Below are 21377 nucleotides of genomic sequence, written 5' to 3' on the forward strand. Positions count from 1 at the left end.
CTCCTGCCTTAGCCCCCAACACTTGCTCCGGTGTGCAGCAGCACAGGTAAATGTTAAGGTTCTCTGAATTCCCCTGCAAACCAGCATCGCTCCCCCGTTCCCCACGCTGCCTACGTACGCCTGCCAGATCTCTCATGCCGGCTCCCGTGGGCGTCAGTGAGCAAGAGGAGGGAATAACAACAAAGAAAGACTAATTACTTTACCGGCTCTGTTAGCTGATTAAATCAAGTTTAAGATGTTCTCCGGTGGAGTCAATTCCAAAATTCCCCTGTTCGGTTCTGTGCCAGGCTTTTGACGTTGACACGTAGCTTTCAAGTCTTCTTTTCAACAGCTGAAAAATAGAAAAGTAAAATAACAGCTTAATATGATTTTGCCACTTCTGCAAAACATTAAGTTTATCAACAATGCGACTGATGGTAGAATAGCAGCTTCCACTTTTGTGTGGTAGATTTCAAATCAAGGGAAAGTAGAAGGTCTAAAAGTCTTGATATCAGCAGTTCATGTATAAATCAGTAGTTATCACTTACATTATGACAGAGCTTTCTAGACTCTTGCTGGGTCAGCAATCAGAAATTTTAATATTGAAGTTACAGTAACTGTGAGTATAAAAAATTTTACATTACCTGCTTCTGAGATATGGATTGTTCTTTCCTCTTACAAGACTCTACTCCTGATGGAACTCCAAGAGGCCTGGTCCTCAGTTAATGTGATTGTTTAGATACAAGGAAATAAATGTAAATATCCTATTTGTTAATGAAAATGTTCCATAGATGAACAGAAGCCAAAGAACAAAATATCTATAGAGTAATACATCCTACTGACCTACTGTTAAATGAATGAAGTGACTTCTTCATACCTAGCTCTTATGCAACAGATTGCTAAATATATTCCATTAAAAGTTTACTTGCAGAAGATAAGGATAGTGAACTAATGATCATAGTTCTACCGCCAGGTCTGGTATTTTTGCGATATTTGTTATCTCTAAATAGAATTTATTGCCAACATAAACAATTGTTCATCACAGAAAACAAATTGCTTATAGCTGTTGAACCATTTTTCATGTTTATTCAACAGTCATTTCACTTCATCCTAGAAGCCTGAGATATAAGGAGTTATGGATTGATAATTACCCACTTGTCAGAACAATCCTACTGGCATGTATTGTTTTCATACTCTTTCCATTTACAGCCTATTCAATTGTGCTTTCATTTTGATACTTCTGAAATGTTTGTTTTGTTTTGATTTGCTTGTGTTTGATGTTAACATTTTGTTTGAAAAATGATAGATTACCCTGGAGAAACCCCAGCAATCCCTCCACAAAACTAATAACAACTTGTTGGTTTAGTTTTTCAAATGTTTAAAGAAAATAGAAGTCAAATAGAGTAGTCCTTTAATGATGTGATTATCATACATCATCATGTAGGGTGCATCCCATCAAATATTTTGTGCTGATTGAGCTTAATTACTTTTTTCTGGCCAGAGAGCGTATTCTGTACCTCTTCAAGCCATCATTAACCACAATCGTGGCATTATTGACAAAAAGAGCTGAAAGTACACTTTATACTTTCATGAAATATGGAGGAAGATTTGCAGTGGAATTACTTAGCCTTGCATTCATTTAGTTGCTAGCACAATATGTTAAAACATCTGACATGACTTCATCATTACTGGGCTTTCACTGAAAATCAACATCTTCAACATCTGCTTATGCCATTGGATGATGCAGGTGGTGAGAACTCTTCCACTAAAGAATTTTTTTTTTTCTATGAATAAGAAAACATTTTCGTAAGATAACACATTAATCCTTCATGTGTAGGCTTCCTTCTTACAACTGACATCCTCCTCCCAAGGGATTTTTAAAAAGAAGTTTGATGAATCATTAAAAAGGAATGAGTAAAATGTTATGGCTAAGTAGTTATATTCTATTAACGGACTTTCAATTAGCCTTCAGTGGTTAAGCAAGCACAAAAAATTAGTATGACCAGTATTTACAAAAATGCAACTATATTTTATACTTGGTTTTGTCATAGTTATCACATTTGTCCTTGAGAAAATACAGACAAATTATAACTTTAAGGTCAAAATCAAATGGTAACCGCAGAATTAAAATTTTATTCTGGAAACCCAAATTTAAAATCTAAAAAAAAAAAAAGAAAAAAACCTCTTTAAAAATGTGGGCTAATTGTTCAACTGTCTTTTCTTCCACTTTGAAATGTTCTCTAGATTTCCTGATACCATATGAAAGACATGTTATCTTTACATTACATATGTATTAAATCCTCAATACATCTAGTTTATTCTAGCCTTTCAAATGATACATTGGTAATTTTAATTTATTTTTTTTTACCATTAGGCTTTAAGACACTAAGACTTTTTTGTATATTTTTACCAGAAAGTGATATCTCTGAGGTTTCTAGTGAACATCTAAATTTCGAAGAGATGTAGGAGACTCTTGTAAAGATAGTCTTTACCTTATTCTGGTTTTCTAATAATCATGATTACAGTATTTCAGCTTTAATATAAGTTTCATGTTTTTCCAGGCTTTTGATTTATTTAAATATATACCTCAATGTACTCTATGAGATTAAACATTTTAAAAAAACTGGGTAACAATCTCTTGTAGTGACCTAATACCTGATGATGGTCAACTTTTAGTGTGATTAAAAGGAAAATCCAGTGTGATGATAATAGTTCTGTCCTTATTTTAAATTATTCTCCTGTAATATGGGGAAAAAAAATAGTTGTTTATACCCTACATTTTAAATTAACATTCTGATACAGAAATTACAAAGTATAAATACAGGGGACTATTTTTAAGTGTTGCATATCTTGATTTAACGATGCTCAATCCGTATATGGTGCACATTTTAATTGCAGACATGGACATCAGAGAAATGGCATCTTCCTCAGGTCAGATATGTGATTGACCTTGATTTCATTGTGTCTTTTTTGTATTTACTGTGGATTACATCTCTAACAAACAGAACCACTCAGCAGCTTTCATATAAACTCATGATTTAATAATAGATCACAGTCCACATCTCATTTTTCTTTTACTTGCTTGAAAGATTAAGGTTTACCATTTCAGCTACTGAATTACGCAAAGCTTTCTTCATCAGTTTGAAGCTTCCATTGTGAATGCTCCTGACTATTATGATTTCTTTCCCTCTCTTTTGCAGGTTTTACATTTTCACATAGTTGTTTTAAAGCAGATGATCGTCTGTGCTTTCAGTTTATGTACTTTTTTATTTGTATTTCTTTTCACAGATGAAGATGACACTTCAGTTAGTACTCCACCAGCAGGTTAGGACTGTGATAGTACTTTGTGTGTGTATGTATGTATGTATTTTTCTTTTGACTATTAATGAAGAAAGAGTCCAAACCATTGGACTGAACTCAAAACTTACTAATTAGAGAAAAGGTTTTTGGAAGTGCCCTACATTAAATTAATCTCTGTTCAGAAGTACGAGACCTTCATACCAGATAAGTTCCTTTCCAGTCCTGTCTTGAGGTCTTTGATAGAATTTCTGGCGTTGGAAGGTAAAATATCAATTAGCAGCTCTGAAAGCAACTCCCCTTATTTTTTCCTGTCAACAAACATAGGGTGCATTTTTAAGGTTAGTCTTGAGAGCAAATTCCAGAATTACAAATGAAACAGACACCTTATGACTTCAAAACAGGTTTATCCACATAATTGTCTACCACATCACCTTAGGCCATATGACCTACGAGGTAGTTTGAATGTACTGCTCCAAGCCACTGCTGCCAAGCTGGCAGATAAAATGCTTTTGGTTGTTGGCAGTAAAAGAAAAGCAACAGCGCTGGGGTCCATCATGATAGATGAGACATGGGCAAAATTTCTCCATTGCTTGCTTAATATGTTTTTTAAAACTCAACTGTGAATGAAACAGATATATTGAACACAAGAAAATGCTTTGCAGTGTGTCGAATGAAAAACATGCTCCTGATTATCTTCATTGTCCTAAATGATTGCATTGTCTTGATTTCTTCCAAAAGAATTTGCATTATTAACTTTGGGCTGAATGCTATCTGTAAAGTCAGTAGCAGTATATTTATTTACAGTACTACAGGATCTCATTGGTAAAAGCTAAATATATAAATGACATTGTGAATCACATAAGCCCTAAAATTTAACTTTAACTATTTATCATTTTTCTGCTCAACCTAGATAAATAAACAGACTATTTAATAATTCAAAGTACTGTCCCCTCAGACAAATATTGAACAACATAGATTAATCTGTTATCTGGAACTACACAAATCATGAAGAAAACATCAGCTTCATGGAACCCTTCTAAATATGAACTACAAAAAAGGGAAATCTTGAATGGGAATTAAACTAAACTAATTTAGATTTTCTAGAGAAGAGGGGGAAAGATTTCTGAGGTTTTTTTTCTCAGCTGTTCACTTCCTTTTTCTGGTATTCCAGTAGGTCCTCATGGGTATGGTCCTAAATATCTAGTCTAATCTGCTTGCATGAAGAATCAGTGTTCTTAAAATCCCAATGATCTGAGGTCAGTGAAGCTGTGATCTCTGAGCTGGTGTCATCTAAATTGCTCTTCCCTTTCAGATGGGATGTCTAAGCCAGCGGAAAGAAAAGATTCAGGTGAGACCTCCTGAAAAACATGATGAAACACTCCAAAATTTACATAATACAGTTATTATTGATACTTGATTTCTTAGATATAATATTTAATTTTATTTTCATTGTTCATACAGTATCAAACTGTAACTGTTGAAATACATTTAAGTATCGGAGCAAATAGGCTTCTAGCAGCTGAACCAGGAGTGAGAGAAGGCTCTGCTGCACAAGACAGGACATGTACCAGTATTTTACACATACATACATACCTATCTATCTATATCCATTTCTATATAGATAGATACGCAGCTATTCCCTTCCTCCTCAGCCTACAGGGTGACAGTGGCTTACCTGAATGCCACGCACAAGCCCCAGGAGATTGTAGGAGAATGGCTTCTTCTCACAGCTCAAAGGACGGTGGGGAAAACTTAGCAAAGTCATAACCTCTTTCTTCCTACCCTGGCAGGTAACGCATACTACACCCACTTTTGTGGTTTCAGGATTTGCAGCCTCTGGAACAAAATGAGCAGCAGGTACTTCAACCATGGTTATTGACCTGGCATAGCTGCCTATGCCAGCCCCCTGAGCCAACATCCAGCCCACGTTTTGTTCAGTTTGTTTAATAAATAGGAAAACATTAATATCTAAAGGTGACGATAATATTTAGGTGTTATTTTATGTGGTACCGAATTAATGACTCTATGTAAGCTTCTTCCATTTATTAATATCCTTTTTCCATTTCACCCCGTGGCGTGTTAGGTTTGTTACTGCACGTGACCAGGTCCCGTACCGAGCACTGTCACATCATTCTGTTCACACCAGTAACCATCACTTGTTCTTACATTGTTTCCATATACTAGCACATTATACTGGCATAATCTAAACATCTAGATTATAGAGACAGTATATATAGATGTGTATCTATATATATTTGTGTTCATGTATGTCTATGTAAATGTTGTCATATATGTGTATATACATGTGTGTATATACATGTAAGAAATATTGTACAAGCAGACATATACAGAGGTGTTAGGCACACCACCCATAATTCACTGAAAGACTGAAAGGCAAAGATTTTATAGCAAAGCTACCTAGCATTTCTATACCTTTTTAAAATTCCTATTAGGCTTTAGGATAATGAAAACAGTTTGGTTGCATTTTCCCATGGTTTTCATGAGTTGTGGTGCATTCCTGAGTGATGGAAATTTTCATGAGTTAAAAAGGTTACCGTAGCAGTAATCTCTACATAGTAGGAAGACAATTCTGACTTGTGGCAAATGAGTTTCTACAGAAAATACTGAGCAGGGAAAGGAACTTTTAATTTCAAGACCAGGGTTTGACTAAGTGACAAGAGTTGTGTGACTGGTTCCTCATTTATGCTAGTTATGAAACCAAAACCAAAAGAGTATTGGATAAACTATAAAAAGCTACCTTTGCTTCTGAAACAATGAAAAGTTCAAGGGGAACAAGGGAGCTGTAGCTCTGATTTGAGAGACAGATGGCTTTGTTAATTATGGCTGTACATTTCCACATTTGCTCTGCTCTTCAGTACTACCACAGCAGCACTGGCTTTACTCCGTTTCCCCTGTGCACTAGCGATAACTCCTCAAAAAAAGGAGACGTGGCATTTGGGCTCCACAAGTTCTCACTTGGAATATGAGACACATGTTTTGCCTCTCTGCAGAAAGGGAGCAAGTAACGGACAGATGTTCACTGCCTTGTTCTCTCTGCCTTTTCTGTTAGGAGTCAGCTTTGGCCATGGTTTTGCGTGTATTTGCCTGAGATGTAAATGTGTAGCACAAAGCCAGGGCTGTTTGGATGAGCAGAAAGGCCAGAAACGCACAGCTGTGCTGGTACAGTTCTCTGCCCTGGGGAGACCGCTCACTTGCTGCTTCTCTCAGTACCGCTGCTCCTTTTCGGTTCCAAAATCCCAATTGCCAGAAGAGAAGGCACTGTGTCTGAACATATGACACAATCATTTCCATCTGACAAACTATTTTTCTGTAAAATATCAGCCAAAGCCCATGTCAGGACATGGTACTGACTGATCCCCAAACTCTCTGCTTCTATCATGGTAGAAGAGATCAAAGTTCAAAAGTAAGCTTCATCCCTGCCCTATTTTGTGGACAAGGAGGAAAAGCTAGCTTGTACAATTGACTGAGTTTGGGCTTGAGAGAGACCCACTGAAACTATGCATCATACGTGTTTTGTTTGTGCTTATAGCTGTTTGTGTTTTCAGAACCTCCATCTCTTCTGAAAAACAAAGAGCTGACCTTTGTGCATTGCCCTGTAAAGCACTCATGGTTGAATGCTGATGCCATTTGAGTTGCTCAGTACCCGTCTTGGCTGATCAGGTTCCCCTCTCTTCCTCCCTGATAGTTTCATTTTCTGTCACCAGAGGTAGCGTTCTTGCAGGAACTGTACACAATGTGACAGCCAAGCAATGGATGTCAGTGTGAACAAAAACTTACATATCTTTCAGGACATCTGAAGAGAGAGGTAATAGGGTTAGAGAGTTTAGTAAGTTCAGGTAAGTGTATTTTGGAGGGAGTAAAACCCACTCAGATGATTGACATTTCCCTTTCTCTCTGCATCTCAGTATGGTCTATTGGAGAAGGAGCTCCAGAAGAGACGGAAAAACGCGATGACTCCCAAAAATCCACTTTATTCATCGAAAAACCTCAGAGCGGTTCAGTGAGCGTTGGTAAGTGCTTAGAAACAAAATCAAAAGCGACTCCCAGAGACACAAAGACTGAGGCAGAACGGACGTGCAGTTCCTGCGACACGCGGCTTCTGCTCTCAGCTGCAAGTACTTCCACGGATTTTAGTTGGATGTGAACTCCACTCTTTGAAGGCAAGAAGGACTGTACGAAGAGGAGCAAACCCCAACTGTTTAATTCAAGACAAGCTCAAAATCTGATAGTTTACTGAGCACAGTGGGTAAGAGGTATAGTTTCTGGAGAAGAGACCTGGTTGCTGTGATGCTGTTGGCCGTGCTGTTATTGATATGTCAGGAAGGTCTACCCAAAGGCCTGCAGCGTACCTGAGAGATTGCCGGGTCAACTTTTGTACCCTACAGTTGTGTGTAAATTAGCAAGTAGACTAATAGGAGCAGCTCTGCAGGGAAGCTGGTAGGGTCACCCCCACCGTAACCATTCTGGGGGACTTGCTTTGGACTAGGTCTGCTTTAGTCCAGTGGTCTATATACCTGTTAGCAGTTGGAGCACAGGTGGCAAACTCTCAGAGCACATCTTTGGTTTTAATTTCACCCCGGAGGAATCCAGTTCAAGCACTGTGAGGACTTTCTGTGTTGTGAACCAGAGCACAGTAAATGGGGATGGTCAGGAATTTCACTTCCCACCTGCACTCCTGAGCCAAACTATCCCGGTAAGGTTGCACCCAAAGGAGGGTGGCAGCAATGGTGAGAAGTTCAGGACAGGCTACTTAATATATCTGTTATGTACTTGGGTACACTAAGACCTGGTCAGATAGGGGTTTTGGCTCTATGCATGCCTATTATTTTTCTGTTTCTGAGTAGAAAAAGAGCATTTGGGGAGGAATTATTTGGAAAATAAATATAAGGAGTTAGTTGTATTCTCCTCTAGAGCCCGGGAATGTTAGGATGGAAACTCAGCAGGGGCTGGGCAGTGGTGTTCTGAAAATTGGGCTAACTTTTACTATTCCCAAATTACTGTTTAGAGAGTACTCTTTCCCCTCCCTTCTCAGCTTAAAGAATTCAGGATAGAAATGCACAAAGAGCTCCAGGCTTTCTTTTCTGGACTGGAGTTTATTTGTGTTACAACTGCCTGGTAGCCTAGGAACACCCGTGCTTGTTTTAAGCAAGGAAATTCAAATATTGGGAACAATTTGCCCATGACAACACGGAGCTTTGCCTCAACTAATTTATCCTGCTTCTCAGTGTCTCAAGCTCCACACTGACATGGGCAGAAGGCTTCCAGGCCCAGAATCATTAATCTCTGTAACACTGCAGTACTTTCATAGCCTGTGTGACTCCATCTGATTCTTACTGTTGTGGTAGAGCTAGCACATGGAGACTGGAAGGAGCAGTAATAAAAGAAACTTGTACAGACGTGACTGACTAACCACATGTTCCTTAATGCCTGCATTATTCTTTTCTCTTTTTAAAAGGTGGGAATATTACATTTATAGCCAAAGTAGAAGCCAAAGATCTTCTCCGAAAGCCAAATGTTAAGTGGTTTAAAGGAAAATGGATGGACCTGGCCAGTAAAGCGGGGAAGCACCTGCAGCTGAAAGAGTCCTTTGAGCGTCACACTAAGGTGCGTCTTTGCTTTTCCTTCTTAACGGTGGCAAAGCTTCAAAGAGAGCTTAAAGATCAGTTTAAGACAACAGGTAGAAATTCAAGAGCAGTGGATTCTAACCCAGGCTTCCCCATGCAGATTTCAGTGATGATCTCTGACCCTGCACAGAAGCAGCCTTTTCTGCTCTCCCAGCGCAGGACAAGTAGTGGTGGCGAAATCAAAGTTTTCCGTTGCCGTTTCTGGGTTCCAGTTTCTTTCCAGAGCCCTTTATCTGAGTTATTCCTTGCTCCTGGTTTAGGCCTGAAAGACTAATCTTTTAACTTCTGCTTTGTGCAAATGTACCCCCTACATTAATGAACAATTATGTTTTATTTTTAGATCCACACATTTGAGATGCATATCATTCAAGCTAAGGAAAACTATGCAGGGAACTATCGCTGTGAAGTATCTTATAAGGACAAGTTTGATAGTTGCTCTTTTGACCTTGAAGTCACTGGTAAGATTCCACTTGTGTCTGTAAAGCTTTATAAAGATTTCTTTTTTCTTTAACTTGAAATGCCACCTAATTTTGTTCAGAACCTTTAAATGAAGAAATGCTTAAAGTGAACATTTTTAGCATAGAGCTCAGAGCATTCTCTTAAGTGTCTGTAATTTATTGTTTAAATGAACATTGGGATAGATTGCATGCCGAGATATTTATCCAAAAATTAGAAAAGCTGGCAGATAAAACTGGTATTGAATTAAAATCAGGCTCTGGCACACAGGATGGAGAGCTAGGCTTAGGGTTATCCAGAGAGTGAGGCTTCCTCTGGCAGCGTCCGAGCAGAGGGACATGGGGTGGTCATGGCTCGCCAGGGCTTTGCACCCTGATCCGGCATGGTATGGTCATATTCCAGAAAGCTGTTTCTTCCACTCTTCATCAAAATAAAGCATAGCACAATGTGGAGAGCACTGGGGAGTCATGCCTTTGTCTGCTTCTGTGTTATACTTATAATCTCTTCCGAAATGCCAGGCACCGGCAGCCAGTGCACAAAATAGTTGTTCACCCTCATAAAGTACACCTACCTAACAGCCTAGACTGGGCTGTTCCTTCACCCGTCAGGGGGAGCCGGTCTCGGTCAAGGGGACATTTTTCGGCTGACTGCCAGCCGGAGGGGCACAGGTAGGTGTCTGTATTCAGAGGTCAGCGAGGCGGGGGCCAGCCTGGTTGCACCCATTCGCTGGCTGCAGATCAGAACCCTTTAATCTGATTCAGGCTGGCACAAATAGGTAATTCACACGAGGGGGAATTCCTCCTGGCACCAAGAATCAACGTGAGTCTGTAGCTGTAGAGAAGACTGTCTGTTTCCACTGATGCTGAGCATACTGAGAAAGTGCAAGATGCAAGCAGGAGAGAAAGCATAAGGAATGGGGAGACAAAAAGGCCAGAGCCTGCGTATAGGCAGGGAGCGGATTGGAGAGAAACAGCACAGAGACAGATCTCCTGTGCAGAACTGCAGAAAATATTTTGGAGAAATGCATTAATTAAACTTAGCTTAGCACTGAGCAGCTTTGCATTTACCAGAACTTAATGCCAAAGGAGACACACAAACTGTGGTCACTTTTACCAGGAAACTGAACAAATTTCATATGCCAAATTACACTGATTACGTAAATTACATTAATTTCAAATTACATTTTTAATTCCTGTATTACTGTTATTTCATAGAATCTTCCCAAGCTGCTCCATCCATTGACATCAGATCTGCTTTCAAAAGAAGGTAACTTCAAACAGTGATCCTGTGAAGCTCCTCAGTAATGGATGGATGCTGGTAGCATGCACAGAACTTGCATCAGTCTTGGCAGACAATTGTATCAAGTACTTTAAAAAAATGTTTTTGTAAATAAAGATTAAAGAAGTGGGGTTTAGGGTAGTTGGTAGTGGATAGAATGAAATAGTTACAACACAGAGTACATATGATATTAAATACTCTACCGTGAAATTACAATGTCATTGCTTTAAGGGAAAATGGAATATTTAAGGCAATTAAATATACGTTTCTTTAGAGTTTTTAAAAGCATATTTTCATTCACTAAAATATTCTACCGCATGTTTCCTGAAAGTTGTCAGCTACAGTATGAAAGTTCCTGGTCCCAATACTGTACTGATTAAAAGCAGAGAGAAAATTCACACTGATTTCAAGAAGATGGGATCCTGCCTTATGTTATCTTACAGAAAAAAAGTGTGTCATAAGGCCATCATTACGGAAAAACTACAAACAATATATTGCAGAGGGCATAAGATAAAGCATTGTGTCTTAAGTTTTGTTACCTTTGTGATAAAATAGCAATTCAAACCAGTTTAGGCGTCATCTTTACATTTTATGGAGAAAATTGTCTTAAAAGGACAGAAATATTCAGAATGAAATTGTTTTACAGACAGAAAATGAATTTGTTTGTTATTTTACAGATACAAGCAAAGCTGTGATTCAGAAGTGACTGCTTTTATTTAGCGGGATTTGATTTAAAGAGTAAATACAAAAGATATTACACTCAAGGTGCACTCCTTTCTTGAGCACATTTTTAAAAAACTGCAATAATTATTCTGCCCAAGCAGATGAGGACATCTGAATATTGTCTGATTTTCTAAGTAATATCTTGCATGCAAAATCTGGGATGAAATATTGGCATCATTTGATTTAACATTTGCAGGATTTTGCCCTCTTTACAATTACTAAGGGCATTTCTTTTGCCTGTATGTGCTTTATAATAAGGTATTACTGCTTAAGGTCACATTATAGAAAGAAATGCACCTTCACGAGACTGTGATTCTAGCTGTAAAAATGTACAATGTACTGTTTATTCTTTTTTAACTGATTTCTCCCTTCATTTAGAGAAAGGTTAAATGTTAAGTGTAATGCTTTGCAATCAGTATTTGACACAGCTATGCATTGTTAAAAGCACCACCCAGCAATGCGAATCTTTGTTTTACATTCACAGCAAAAGATCAGCACAAGCCCTTTGTTTTTATACACATACACTATGGAAATGAAAAACAAAGCTCATTGTGTTGACTAGCTCACATTTATTTGTGTTACTGAAATCTAACACAAATCTTGGCAAATTTATGTATGCAGTTACAAAAATTTGTCACCAAAGTATAATAACAAGCAATACAAACCTTTGTGTTATTTTTCACAAGTGCCTAAGGAAACATAATTTCATGTGAAAAAGAATACAAGTTTGTGTTGATTTTATACCATTATTTGTGTGTCTGGACAGTGTTGAGTATGAGAGACATGTAGAGCGTTTGCAATGTGTGTTGTCTAAGTCTTCCTGTATTAAACAAAGATTTGATTTTTTTCTATTAATAACAGCGGTGATGGACAAGACGATGCAGGAGAACTTGACTTTAGTGGTCTCCTGAAACGTAGGTGAGAACCAAGTGATGCAGTGAGCAGGTGTGGATTGCAAACCATTAGGTTCTCACACAGAAAGAGTCAGGTGTAGCATTAATAACTTCTTAAGAATTTTCTGACCTTTCTTTTTTTTCAATGTTTCTAACTATTATTCTCATAGTATAATATGCAAGTGTTCAGTTAATTGTACCTTTAACTGTGCAGAAAAGAAACCTGAGATTTGAGTGCACTGGGAAAAAAGTGAGCCACAACCTAAATTGGCCAATAACATTTAGTTTACTTGCTATTTCTTTTGTGTTTGCATGAAGGGTAGAGGGGGACAATTTCCTACCCGGGGATGAGCAGTTCAGAAAATTGAGACTGGTGCAAGAATAAAAAACTGCAAGGGTTAAATTTACCTCTTTGGGTACATCTTAATTTGATTTCATAAGCATCCTGATATGAAAAATCATATAGCATGCTTTCAAACCATAGACATTGGTATTAATTCTTTGTAACTTTCTGCTTCGATATGTGCACACAAATATTCAATGGTGTTTTATTCAACTTAAATGCTGTGATGGAGAAAAACTTGGGCATGTGTTTCTCTGGTTTGCCTTGAAAATCTGGTGTTACGATAGTTATGCCTCTAGCTATTTCAGATCTTAAACCCAGTTTAGTCTTTTAACAGGTTAAGACAAGATAGTTAATTCGTCATTTTTTTAAATTTATCACAGAAATTCTATATGCCATGGAAATCAATGGCAACTGACTGCAGAGAACTGGAAAAGGAAATAGATCCTTTATCTCATCTGCCACTTACTCTGAAAGAGGAAAACCCAATATGCAGTATTAATTACATAAAAAGTTCACAATGGGCTCGTGAGCTATGATGGTGAGGATAGTATTTAAGCAACTAAAGCAAACAGGAAAGGCTGAATATAAAAGTAGGCGGTGAAAGAATTACCTGAACCAATTCAAATCCACCAGGTCTTTGGTTTTTTAATCTTCTCATCCCTAATTAGGATCTGCAGTTTGACTTTTTATCATACTAATACAACTTACCAGGACTGTTCTCATGACTGCCTGTGGGGTGTTTTATTAGCAACATGAGAGTTGCATGTAAGAGGTCTTGCTGGTTTTGTGTAAAGAGAAATGTGATTTAAGAGTCATTATCACTTCACTAACAAGTAACACACGTGTTTTGTAAGATAAATACTGTATAGCCATATAAACATAGTATATCTATCATGTGGTTAATGGGCAAAGCAAACTTTTAGTTTTTAAACACTATTATTTGATATTGGTCAAATAGGTTCGTCACCTCCTTGCTTCAGGCACTGACATGCAACCTCACAGTTCCGAGCTTAATTGAGTATAATCGCTAATTAAGCCCCAGTATGGATATTAGTATCCATTTTTATGAAGACAAATACACATTTTTGTAACAATTTTTTCAAGATGCAATGCTGCAGGTGCATTCCTTTTCTTTTGTATGGTTATATAACCAAGGAAAGAGCTAGAACTTTTCACCTGTGGTGCATAATACTTGAAACATGTTTTTAAAAAAAAACCTAAATGCATGGAATCTATATACTGCCTATTTTCTAATTTCATGCTGGTCTTGCAGGAAGAAAAACCAGTTCTTATCTCAGTAAGCCACTCTGTGACTGGTTATGCTTCGTCAATGCAATGGATCAGTAATGGCACGAAATTCCAAAGGGCACAAGATCTCAAAAACACTCAAACATTTAGGTCCTTTTTTTTAAAAGTACATCTTTCAACGAAATGCACATTTTCGGGGAAAAGATCTGAAAGCGATTTTGCGGAGACGTCGGTCTGCTCAGGAAATTCCAAGCATTGTTTGCCCACTACCCACAGCAGAACCTGTTGTGGTGTCAGAACAAAGTTGGTTTGCTCTAAGTGTCAAAATTTGTTCTCCAGTTACGCAAGAGGGAAAAAGAGTCTGGAATTATTTCAAGCTGGTTGAAAATCAGGATACTCTAACCGATCCTCATTCTCAACTACTGCCTGATTTAATGGGGTACATTATCTCCATTCCCATGGAGCGTACCTCTCCTTGGCATGGACAGGCGTTGCATGGCAAGCGGCCAGCCCTGGGAGAGGAGAATGCCACCCCATGGGGTGTGTCAGCTTTTACATTTATTTGCAAGCTGATCTCGACTTGCCACCATGCAGAAGGAATCTCACTGAAACGCCAGTGTTCGCTGTACATAGTCAGCCTCCCCAAAGCATGAGCACAGATAAAAGTAAAAGGAATGAAACATAGAATTTCATAGACGAGATTGTCTAACAATAATTCTAAGATAACAATGTAAGTATTGCAAAGATTCCTCGGTGAGAAGTTCTTTCCTTTTTGAAATAACACTGGCATATGAAAATTAATAAACCTCATGGATTAAACCGCAAAGTAGTTTTCCATAGTTCCTCATCCAACAACCATGCAGAGATTCTCAGGGACTCCCAGTACTATTTCTGCATATGTTAAAGAAAATTCTCTATCAGACTTGATAGAGCTCAGCTCTAACAGTGTCTCACCCCAAAGCTCAGTCTTTTTTTATTTCTCAAATGTTTATTTTCTCACTCTCTTCTCAAAAGTACTGATTTTGTTAGACCAACTAGATCAAATCAGAGTGATCCTGGTCTGATCCTCCTTATGTACAGGAAAAAATGTCTAGATTTCTGCTCCAATTCCCGGATTGTTCTAGCAGTTCACATTTTTGAGCTGAGCTGTCAATATAAAAAATTATCATTTTGTTTAGGATGCTTCCATTGTTCTCCCATTTCATGGCTGCCATTGTGAAAATAATTATACTTCTCTTTATTGGTTGTCTTAGCCTGAAGTTGCAGATAGTATTTGAAACTTCTGTATAAAGGTGATGCTATTCACACAGGCCTCTGAAAACACTTTCCTGCTCTTAAGACTGAGATAAACATGGAAGCCAACAGATCCATCTTGCAAGTCCAAGCTGGTGTGGAAACCTCCAGTTCCTATCCATATGCCAACTTTAAGTAACTCTGAGAAGCACTGGTGTAACTATAAACAGACCCAGATTCCCTTGGATTTCAATGTCCTTTCATTGGTCACCCCTAATAGCAGTTAGAGCGACTCAGGGTTTGAAAGCATTTTTATATAATTATGAAATATATGGATTAGTCTCAGATCTCAGTGGTGCCATCATAAATTGTAACTGATTCCACTCAAGTTACAACACGTAAAATTGATTTAAGTGGGATTAGCCCATATGCTATTGTAGTACTACATTTTCAAATTGTATTTTTTCTTTTAAATAATGAAGCGATACAAAAACTCTCGTAACTGATTACATCAGAAAAGGCCATATTAAGACTTATATCCAGATTCTGCCTGAAGTAGTGTAAAGTAAGGTGTGAATGTCATTCTGAGCTATTCCACCTGCACTGAATGACATAAAAGAATATGATGGTTGCCTTCAAATTTTGATCAAAACTTTTCTAACCTCACCATAGATTCAGCTTCACCTTTTTTATGGTGTGATAAAGCCTCTCTAACTCTTCTCCCATAATTTTATTTTGCTGCTGTTAGGGAGATTAAACAGCAAGAGGAAGAACCTGAGGTAGATGTGTGGGAGCTCCTGAAGAACGCGAATCCCAGTGAATACGAGAAGATTGCTTTTCAGTATGGTATCACTGATCTGAGAGGCATGTTAAAGCGTCTGAAGCGCATGCGCAGGGAAGTGAAGAAGAGTGCAGGTATGGATAAGGCAGAATATTCTTATGTTCAGCAGCTCAAACATGAGCATCCGCCTTGAAAACCCCAAACTTGCTTTATTTCCATGTAAGGGGACTTGCACGCTACAACTCAAGCTTGTTACTGCAAGGAGTTAATTGGAAGGAGGCTTTGGTCCGCTGTGGTTAGCGTAAACACCCTAACCTATTCAGTGCTTACCAAAAGCGTCCCTCCCTCTTGGCCAAACAGTAGTTGCAACTGGAACAAAGTCCCCCAGTTGTGTGGAAGGATGTTACCTGATCAAACAGTATGGAAATTAGACCTTGTGTTATCATTAATATCTTCTGCTCTAAAATAGAGTCACTCCAAACACATTGTTTGCTCTTCATAATTTCATTTTGCACTTTATCTGACACGCCTCTGAAATCCCACCTGTACTAAAACTCCTCCACCCTGGGTTGGGTGAGGACGTTCAGGCTTGTCTTTCCCCATCTACCCTACTGAATAGTACGAGTGGTGTAATACATACATAAATGTAGATATGTGTTTATCTTATGTGTATATATTTGCATATATAAAATATATGTCGTATAATATGTATACACACACAGACACACATGTAAATACAACACACTATCCATTATACTCTTGTGGCATTTGCTTGTTCCTGGAGAGCATTTCAGACCTGGATGCAATGTACACACCTGCTGCTCCACTGCTTTCCTGGAGGAGTCCCTTTTGTGTAGGTGAAATCCTCCACAAATCCAGCTGTAATCCAGCTGCCTGATATACCCTCTCTCCTCATCCATTACCTCACATCATAACATGTGTTATGTTCCTACACGTTAATTTTTATTTATATTTTTCATTTGCTGGTATATCTGATTCTGGCCACAGTTGAGGGAGGGAGAAATGGAGTCGGTGGGCTTTGGCTGAGCCACTGGGGCAGTTTCTGTAACCAGTGGAGATCTCAAGGGGCTGAAGCCCAGGGAAACTCCTCATTTTCCCCCAGGAGTTCAAAGCAGGGCTGGAAGCTGGGGCAGGAATTGTGCAGCTGGCAGGAAGAGCTGCTCCCTACCCAGTGCATCACGTGGGAGTGCCTCAATGTTTTACTGGGAAAGGGGCATCTCTCAGCTTCTAGGACCAGTCTGTCTGGTCCCTCTCCCCAGTTTGCTGTTGAGTAAGATGGAGCTTCCAGCCATATCAGGATTTTTCAGTGGACAGGGTTTTCCCTACAGGAGGGGCTCTAGACATTGGGGAAAACGTCTATCGGAGTGACAGGATGAGAGTAGGGTGTTCTTCCCCTCACACCACCTTTATTATAAATTGGAAACTTTTACACTGCAACAAGATAGATAAAAAATCCTTTTCAGATTTAATAACTCTACTCCTGTTGTGTTGATATATTCGGTCTCCTGCAAGCAGACATATGCATGATATAAACCTTAGCAGAAATTGATTACTTAGCCGTGAGCAATTTGTTTGAGGCACCATTTATTTATTTATTTTTGAGATACAGATCTCTGCTCCCCTGGGTCTGACTTTTGTGGCTGGCAATATCTAAATGTTGATCTTAAAGTGTTTTGAAATGTTTGAGTTGCATCTGGCCTTACCTTGCCCAGAACAACTTGGCCTACATTTGCACATCTCAAAGAACCTTTTTGAAAAGCCCCATTAGGATTCACAGACTGACAACTTTTGCCTGGTTTCAAATATTTTTGCAAATGTTTTGCAGCTGTAACATTTATCACAAGTGGAACTGCAACGTACACCTTGCAACCTACAGAAAGAATCAGGAAAGTTAATTTGGCTTTTAGATAAACCAATGTGTTTATTCTGATAGTGGGAAGCTCAGTAGGAATTTCAGCTTAAAATTCCCTGTTAACCTGCGTGGCAGTGCTAATAGAGAAGTCCCTTGTAACAGATCCATCGTAAATGATTCCATGGCACCAGCTGTATACCATTTTATTCTGACTTCTCAGCAAGCTGTAAAAGCTACATCTACCCAGTCCTATTCAGAATACAGTCACATTGCAAAGTCATGAAGAGATACTAGCTTGAACTTGGTCAGGATAATCAGATCTGCATAGGTTTGCATTTACTCTAATGTTTCTAGAAAATAAACTGATTCATGTGGACTAGCCTAAGAATATAGATTGATGCATAACATCATGTGCATGTATTCTGACAGCTTTGGCGAGGTTTATGCAATGTCATTTCAGCATTCATATTCTTGTTTTCTGATCTTCTTTTATAATAACACTTGGCTTCCACAACAGCTTTTGCCAAAGGTCTTGATCCTGCGTATCAGGTGGACAAAGGAGGTAAAGTAAGGTTCATGGTGGAGCTAGCAGATCCAACAGTGGAACTCAAGTGGTATAAAAATGGCCAAGAAATACGACCAAGTGCAAAGTAAGTGGTTTTATTGTATGTAAGCAAAAAAAATGGGTACCCATGTACTTCCCTGACAAGTGTGTTGCATAGATCTATCTCTGCTCAGGTTGCACCGACTTTATTTCTGATTTTCATTACATGTGAAAAGTATGCAAATAATGCTATATAGCTCATAACCCAGAAAAGTCCACTGTATGTTAAATGTTAATGCAGATTGGCTCCTTTGCCTCAAGAGAAAAGAATTAAAGATCGTCAATCAAATATGGACCCATTTCCTACTTGGTAGTTAGTAAAAAATTGGGAAGCACTGTGAGTAAATAAATCACTTGTTCTCAGTCCTATGTCTGAAGGAGGTCAGAATCTACAGTAATTGGGTGCAAAGAGGAGAGACGTTTAACATCACATACTTACCCACCTGGCTCATGAACCACCTGAGGAAAGGGGAGCAAGGTTTGTCTCACCTCCCCCTACCCAGTTAATGCTCACACTGAAGTCAACAACCTCCGTTAGCTCAAAGTGACTTCAGTTGTGTGCAGCAGGTCTAGTGTACCCCGAGCTGCTTCATCATCTCTATCACCTGCATACTGGTTTATTCTCTGGTTTTATCTAGAAGAAGTGGCTTTTCAGGTGCAGACACTTGAGTACAGGTAGAGCAATGGCTGGAAGTTGAGCCCAGTCCCTAGTGTGGGCACAATCAGCTCTTACAACCTGGTGCAGAAAATCCCATTCCACAGTCAGACACAGCTAGGAATGACGATGTGCAATAGTAATGCACAACGCTGTAAAGTTCCTCAAATGTTCCTCAGCAGCACAATACCCTAGCAACTTTCTCCTCTGCCCTGTGAAAAAATAATTAGCAAAAGCTCTCTTACAGAGAAGGGGCAGATTTCCTTCATTCTGTTGCTGCAAAAGTCAATGAAGGATTTCAATTAATATTCCTAGTTGACAAAAAAAATGCATAATAAAGAGGGTACCTTTTCTTTAGCCCCTATATCTGCCATGAGCAGTTCAGAACTGTTCTGCAGCCAGCTATATGGACACCTCTCCAGCAGAAGGACCTGGACTGAATGCTCCAGTGCATTTCTTCCAGGCTGCTGAAGCAGCTGTCAGATGCTAATGAGCTTTGGTCATTACAAACCTGGAGCAGATCTAAACTGGTGACATAAAGGTGAAAGGCTCCATATCCCATTACCAAAACCCCATATCCCATTACTGATCTCTTGTGCCATCTGGCCTACCAATAATATTAACTTCTTAACTTCGGCTATTATTATACTTCACAAAAATGTTAAGAGTGTTGGAATGAGGATGGTGTCCTATTACTGGTTATTTTCATCTTTACTCATCTAGAGTTTCAGACTCCATTTTAATTGCCATCCTTCAGAGTCTGCTCATTTTTTTTATTTTTTCATATCACCCAAGCTTGGGATTTTGGAACAAGCCCTAAGATGCTCGTTGTCACTCTACACCATAGCTCTTTTTGATAAAAAGTCTATGACAGTTCTGTTGAATCTTGGAAATTGCTTCCCAGGACAATTTTTCCCGTTCTATGTAAAAACCAGGTTTTTCACCTCTAATAATCCCTAAAGCACTTTCTACATAAAACAAAAAGGGTCCAGCAGTTTTGCTAATGTATCTTTGCTGCATTCCTGTTCAAACAGATACATTTTTGAGCACAAAGGTAACCAGCGAATTTTATTCATCAATAATTGTACGATGACAGACGATGCTCGCTATTACGTAACAGCTGGTGATGAGAAATGCTCCACAGAACTGTTTGTGAGAGGTAACTATGTCAGCTTGCTCCTATTTCACCTGCTGTAGGTTGGTGTGGCTTCTTTGGCTGCAACAGAAATTAACAGGGAATATCTGGTTCAGTATATTTTTGAATTTGTTTTAGCAGCCCTTAGGATCACCCTGTATTTCTGTGATCCCTGACCATTTTTTTTCCTCATCCTGTATTTAGTAATTTACTGAAAACCCTGAAATGGGGATACGTTTGATTTCATACTGTGCGTTGGGATCTAGTGGGGCTGTGGTCCCCTTCATAATTTCAAAGCCATTTTGGAGACTCATTTGTCATAGCATTGGCTTTCCCTAACACCACCCTTAGGTACCTGATGACCCCGATACTCTTGGGCCAACTGATCTGTTTCAAGTACCCTCAGATCAGGATTTCTAGCAGTTAGTTTTCATTCCATCTGCACAGATTTAACAGAAGACTCTATCAAAAGCTATGAATGGGTGGCCATTTCTTCACCCTTTTTGCTCTCATGGTGTTGATAGTCTTACTGATAATATTCATGGCATTACTCACACATGCACAACAAAACAAACGGAAAAACAAAACTTACATTGAAAGAAAAAATCATCAAATATTTCAGAAAGCTATTTAAAATAATGGAGCCCACTGCCGCTATAAATATCATAGGATAACTTGTACAATCCCTTACTATTAAATAAACTTGAGTTTTGATAGCAGAAATGGGTTAAACCAATAAGGGCACCACGTTATGTCATCAGGTCATCTTATTGTGCATAACGGGCTATAAGACCTAATGAAAATGCAGCTTTATGAGAGGGATCTGTGGGAGGCAAGAGGGGAACGTCAGCTTCTCATGTCGATCTGCCTGGACAAACTGTCAATAAAACGGGACACAAGGCAGGTATTAATCTGAACAAATGTTATATTTTTATTTAGCATATTTCTTACCAGCATCTTAATGAGCAATCGCTTTTCTGCTTTAAGGCAGAAAAAAATGCACTAAGACTGATATTAGAATTTTAAAGTACTATCATCTTCAATAGCATGATTTTGAAAACCTCTTTCACTTAGTTTTCTCTCTCAGAATGTAAATCTGTAATTTTCTGTTTACAAAGATCCTCCAATTTTGGTGACCAAAGGCCTGGAGGATACCAGTACCTACATTGGTGAACGAGTAGAACTGAGCTGCGAAGTGTCTGAGGATGATGCAAATGTGAAGTGGTAA

General features: G+C 38.7%; 1 protein-coding gene across 1 annotated transcript in view; it reads left to right on the forward strand.

The window, feature by feature from the left end:
• The window catches only part of MYBPC1 (myosin binding protein C, slow type), an 80143-nt gene that overhangs the window by 26866 nt on the left and 31900 nt on the right, over positions 1-21377 (forward strand). The window contains exons 4-12 of the mRNA XM_010566283.1: positions 7206-7310; positions 8756-8904; positions 9265-9382; positions 10595-10646; positions 12243-12299; positions 15850-16016; positions 18273-18405; positions 20049-20173; positions 21268-21373. Coding sequence (XP_010564585.1) covers positions 7206-7310; positions 8756-8904; positions 9265-9382; positions 10595-10646; positions 12243-12299; positions 15850-16016; positions 18273-18405; positions 20049-20173; positions 21268-21373 — 1012 coding nt within the window. The remainder of the gene's footprint in view (positions 1-7205; positions 7311-8755; positions 8905-9264; positions 9383-10594; positions 10647-12242; positions 12300-15849; positions 16017-18272; positions 18406-20048; positions 20174-21267; positions 21374-21377) is intronic.

This window comes from Haliaeetus leucocephalus, unplaced genomic scaffold, assembly GCF_000737465.1.
Source record: "Haliaeetus leucocephalus isolate CR32 unplaced genomic scaffold, Haliaeetus_leucocephalus-4.0 Scaffold206, whole genome shotgun sequence".
Classification (NCBI taxonomy): domain Eukaryota; kingdom Metazoa; phylum Chordata; class Aves; order Accipitriformes; family Accipitridae; genus Haliaeetus; species Haliaeetus leucocephalus.